Source organism: Mandrillus leucophaeus, unplaced genomic scaffold (assembly GCF_000951045.1).
Source record: "Mandrillus leucophaeus isolate KB7577 unplaced genomic scaffold, Mleu.le_1.0 Scaffold340, whole genome shotgun sequence".
In the NCBI taxonomy this organism is placed as follows: domain Eukaryota; kingdom Metazoa; phylum Chordata; class Mammalia; order Primates; family Cercopithecidae; genus Mandrillus; species Mandrillus leucophaeus.
In genome coordinates this window covers 2,779,699-2,785,462 of record NW_012103588.1, presented here as the reverse complement: position 1 = coordinate 2,785,462, position 5,764 = coordinate 2,779,699, and the positions used below count along the sequence as shown (strand labels likewise).

Genomic DNA, 5,764 nt, shown 5'->3' with positions numbered 1-5,764 from the left:
TATAGTATCACTGTATACATGAACTTCATTTCTTAATTGGTAAATTTGTTATAGATGAGGTATGTTAAATCCAACTTTTTCCATTTAAAAATTTTAAGGTGTTACTTTGGCAATTATAACTCCATTAACATAATTTCAAGAACTTTATATAATATGTGATTTGGATCCCACTGCTTAGTTTGGGTGACTATAAAATAATTTGGGGTTTTTTAAAGACTGAGAAGCATTTCTCAATGTTAAGTTTTGCAAACAGAAAGTTGAGTGTTATAAATTCCACCTCCCACAGACCAGAATTCACATCCATTGGTCAGGGGCAAATACCACTAGCTCTGCATCCTCAGTCACTTTGTGCCACTTCATCACGTCAGAGCCAAAGGTAAGTTTTTATACTTGCTTTCTTCTTGGATCAGACTTTTTTTCCCTACTATAACAACCTTTAAAAAATAATTCAACTTGCCTTAATATCTTCTGGTGAACTTTGATTCAATGGATTTTGTTTATTTTTGTTATTGACTTTGTATTTATATTATTCTTGGAAAATCTAAAATTTTGAATTAGCTTAAGAATTAATAACATACAGCAAATAGTTAATCTCAATAGTCATGACAGATGCCAATAAAATTATAGTAGTTTCCAATATATGTCTTAAGTAAAATGTCCTGACACAGACCACATTCTTTGCCAGTATAGACAGGCACTATTGATTGATATTAATTGAAATTTTATGCAAAGGGAGGAAATGGTGAAATTTCAGATTAAAAGTATTGTAATGATGACATGACATTATGCATTTAGAATGTTTTTTGAGCTATATGTTGAAAGTTTTAAACACATAAAATTTAAAATATTAAGAAATGGTATAAAGTGAACACAAAGTTTTAATTAAGAAACTACATTAAATGCTATTATAATTACTTGCAGAAAGGAATATAAATTTTTAAACCAAACATAGATAGATGCTGTTTATATTTTTACGATTCACACAGACTGCCTTATAGCTGATAGCTCTAGGAGTGATGCAAAATGCAAGTAAATTCTGAGATGTAGCCATATGTAATCAAATATAGTGTGAAGTGAGAAAAAAAAGGCCAGCAAGTGTATAATTTCTTTGAACAATGGAAGTTGCCAGAAACATATAAGGAACATATTGTTTTAAGTTGGTAGTGGCTTCTGTTAATGTTTCCAACTTGATTATGGGAGAATGGTTCCTGGAAGATTTGCAAACCCACTGCTTTATTAAGTAGGACTTTGTTGGCAATTGCCTAAAACAGTTCCAAATCTGCAATCCTGCAAAGATTTCTGCAAAGGAAACTGAAATAGAGGCTTAGTTTATCCAATGTGAACAAGAAATTTATTTGAAGAAAGCATAGGAGAGCTAAGAAGGAGCTCCTTGTACTGCTTCTTATTCTCAGAGGAATTTCATATCCTTCTGCCTAAACCTGGTTCATAAAGACTGTCTTTCAAGTAACTGAAGGTCATTTTGTCTGCCAGTGCATTCAAGTTTAAAAGTAGTATTTATCATGAATTCCCTTTTATATGTATGCATAGGTACTAACACCACAGGTACTGTTCTTAAAGTAAACCCAAGCAGTGTGTCCGAAATATAAAAGCTTCTAAAATTAGATATGGTTGATAAAGAATTTTACAATACTTTGCCTCCTCAATAAAGAATCACCAGTTAACATTTTGATAAGGCTAACTTAAATGTTTAAAATTAAACATGAAGATTTTTTTTCTAAACCAAAATGTATTCAAATGAGTATATACAGAACTAAAAAAATAATTAAAATTATAGGATCTTGATTGAATCCTCAAAAAGCATAATAAAAGTTATAATGGAAAATAAGAATTGTGCTTATTAAGGAATTTTTCAAAAAAAGATGGCTATAATCCCATAGGCATACAGGGGAATCATGCTAGGTAGTGCCTTTTAAACACGTATTCCTATTGGTTCTGAGTTCAAATCTTAGATAGCTATTAAGAATTAAATAAAATACTGAGGACTAAAGGAAAAATTTTTTTTCTATTCTATTTCATTAGGAACATTTTGGACAATATTGCATGGAATACTGATATACATATTAAATAATGTATGTATTTATATATCCAGAAGCTACAAAAAAGTAACAGAAAAAACAAACAAAACTTTGTTACTTTGTTCTGAAAAAGGCCTTAGGCTTCAATGTACAAGAAACAGTTATGAGTCCTATTTTCTTTAAATTATTTTTAAAACCCCAATGCCTAAGCCACACCATGGATCACTAAAATTGGAATTATTTGTGGATGTCCTAGTTGTATTACCAGTCAACTCTGTCTCAGTCTCTTCACCTATAAAATGGTATGACAGTTGCAGTCATCATCACCATCATCATCATTATCCTCATCATCTTCAACTTCATATCCCAGAGTGGATGAAGGATCTTAATGTTTAATAAATGGTAAAACCATTAGATGATGAAAAAGCTTTTGTGAATAAGCTCTGTTTTTCTCTATAAAATAAAATTTTACTGTAATTAAAATATCCACTGTAAAATCAGAGACAGGTTTGTGAATTAATTTGAACATCTGGCGGCAATGGTCCTAGGAAATCAGATGATTTCATGTGTTATGTTTATAAATTATCCATGGAAGGAAAGCTCCCAGCTTGAGTTCTTTGATAATGACACTAATTTATCATTTCTATTTAGTGCAAACTATTCATAAACTATCAATTAAATATTTATGCATTTTAATATTTTATAATTAGGAAAGCTTGAATAATGAAGACATTAGCATTACTTGTTCTGGGACTTGTCATCTTTGATGCTGCTGTGACTGCCCCAACTCTAGAGTCCATCAACTATGACTCAGAAACCTATGATGCCACCTTAGAAGACCTGGATAATTTGTACAACTATGAAAACATACCTGTTGATCAAGTTGAGGTAATCGATCCTCCTACTGTTGAACCTTTTAAATGCATGGGATGAGGAATGACTGCGGTCTGTCCTCTTCAAATAGATGCTTGGTTTTTTTAATAAGTAGAAAGATTTTTTGTTAATAATTTCATATTAACCTTTTCTCCAAAACATGTTCAATCTTTTGGAGGTTAATACCGGAACAGTCTTTTGTTTTTTTTTTTTTTTTTTTTTGATACAGAGTCTCACTCTGTTTCCCAGGCTGGAGTGCAGTAGTGCAATCTCGGCTCACTGCAACCTCCGCCTCCCGGGTTCAAGCAATTCTCCTGCCTCAGCCTCCCAAGTATCTGGGACTACAGGCGCGTGCCACCACATGCAGCTAATTTTTGTATTTTTAGTAGAGACGGGGTTTCACCATGTTGGCCAGGATGGTCTTGATCTCTTGACCTTATGATCCACCTCCCTCAGCTTCCCAAAGTGCTGGAATTACAGGCGTGAGCCACTGTGCCTGGCGAATCTTTTTCTTTTTTAAAGTTCATGTTATTTCCTTCAAATTTTATTGCCAAATTGAACATAAAGATGCATTTCTGTGAAGTTAGAACAGAGAAAATTAGAAAAAGTTAATAAGCAAGGAAGAGAGTTAAAATGATATGCATGCAATGATGAGGAAAATTTGGGGTAAAGGAGAAAGATGTGAGATTGAAATAAACTAGAAGAAACTAGAAGAAAACAAAAATACAGAGAAAGAACAATAGTTTGGAACTCCATTGTAGTTCAAGAGTGAATGTGCTTCCCTAAATAACTGATTGTCTCTCCAGCAGTAATGTAGAAATTGGCAAGGTTGTAGCCCATTCCATAAATTTGACATGACATGTTCCTAATTAAATACAAGGCTTTTAATATAACTAAAGGATACAGGTTAATTTTTATGAATCAGAAAGCAAACAGACCTTGAAATGCTGGAGTGTAACTAATGTGCAACACTGACAAAGACTAATTAGCTATAAATAAACAAAAAGAGAAATTACTTCACCTTTAAAGGATCATAACATATTTTGGGCCGTCTTTAAAGTGCAAATCTTCTTAGAATAACTACTTTTGATAACCAAAGTTAGGAAATATTTAGATGAATTCATATATTTAACTTGTCTTGAACTTAGATATATCTTTACTAAGATACTAAAATTTTTCAATATTGTTTATGTTGCCTTATGAATACAACAGTCACATTTTCACAATGTGATAGTTTTTAAAAATCTACTCCCCTCTCTCCCTTCTCTCTCTTTCTCTCTTACTTTCACTCTCACCCTCTTTTCACCCTCATTTCATCTTTCCCTCCCATTTTTCCTCTCTTTAAAAAAGTTTAAGCTTAATTGCAGATCATTTTTCTTCTGCAAGTTTGATTGTGACTTTATTTTCTAAGTCTTTAATAATATTCACTGTTTGCTTTATTTCACTGTATGGATTCTGTTTGTTAACAGGATTTTCTGTTGAGAATTTATGGTTGTTAACACAATCTTGCCCTATGTGACTTCTACAGCCCCAATGTGATGCATCAACGTAGAATATAAGATGAAAGTTTTTCAGTGGTTAACTCGTCTGCTTTGCTTCTTTTTTCATCTTGCATAAAAACACATTTGTTAAAAAAAAAAAAAACCTTTAGTGCATTTCTGAATTTATCTATCAAGTTAAACATTTTAGTTCAAACTTATTTGTCATTTCCCCCCAAACTATTACAGAGGATCAAAGAGACTTAATGATTGCCATAAGTGAATCTTCTATTTTGAGTAGGTTTTGGGAATGGTTTCAAGGGTGCTGTTTATTCCTTTCACAAGACCAAATACACAGTAGAAAAAAAAAAGCTGTTTGGGATCATGGCTTCTTTAGGCAAAAATGAAAAAAAATGACTATATCTGCAGAACTCTTTTAACCCATTCCTTACCATCAGGATCATTTTCACTGCCCGTAAAGCTCTAGGCATTCTCATGAGGTTCAGACATTTTTCAGGATATCAAGAAATTTAAGCTAACAAACATATCTATATAAAGATGATTTAATATACAATATCTCCTTAGTATCTGTGTTTTCTGGAATAACAACTTCCTGTGAAATGCCAAATATAATGTGAAATACCAAATATAAAGCATTGCATCTTTACATACTTCAGCCTTTAACACATACAAACAACTCTAACTTCACGCGGTCCTTTCTGAGCAATTTTACTTCTAACCAAACTTAGAATCCTCAGTGACTGAGGGACCCAGAGAGCCAGAGAGCCATTAACAGTCCCTTGTGGTTGATTGAAATATATTAGTTATCCCTTACTTAACATTCCTTGGTGATGAGCTAATCATCAGAAAAACCAGTTTGTAGGTAGATGGTATAGATATAGATATAAATAGGCATATACATATGCTATAATAACTATCATGCACTTAAAACCTGTAAATAGTTTTTAAAAATATTTATAGGGTAGATCTAGCAACAAGAAATCAACCAGCTCAGTCATCCATTACCTAAGAAACAAAGAAATACAAAAACTAAAACATATGATAAAGTAAATAAGATGACATGAGGAACAAAATTTAGAAGAACTTTAGCTCAGATATTAACAAATTAAAATGAATTGCTTTTCAAACAAGTGAAAAAACAGTGCATAAGTTCTTATGGGGTGATGTGAAGTAAAGATGATAGATCCAGTCATGTGACTAGATTAACTAATAGAGTTACTCATGACATGAATTTCTTCATGCAGTCCTGGAAGTCCAGATTTCAGTGACTCGTGGTAAGCTTATTTATCTCATTTTTGTATATTAAGGTGAGTTGTTCCAACTGTTCTTAATTTCCTATGAAACATTCTGACTAAA

At 32.3% G+C, this 5,764-nt stretch overlaps 1 protein-coding gene across 1 annotated transcript in view; it reads left to right on the top strand.

Annotated features, from left to right (window-relative positions):
* The first annotated feature begins 296 nt into the window (after positions 1-296).
* Positions 297-5,764, top strand: part of EPYC (epiphycan) — a 52,625-nt gene continuing 47,157 nt past the window's right edge. Inside the window, exons 1-2 of the mRNA XM_011988913.1 lie at positions 297-376; positions 2,747-2,924. Coding sequence (XP_011844303.1) covers positions 2,760-2,924 — 165 coding nt within the window. The 5' untranslated portion in view covers positions 297-376; positions 2,747-2,759. The remainder of the gene's footprint in view (positions 377-2,746; positions 2,925-5,764) is intronic.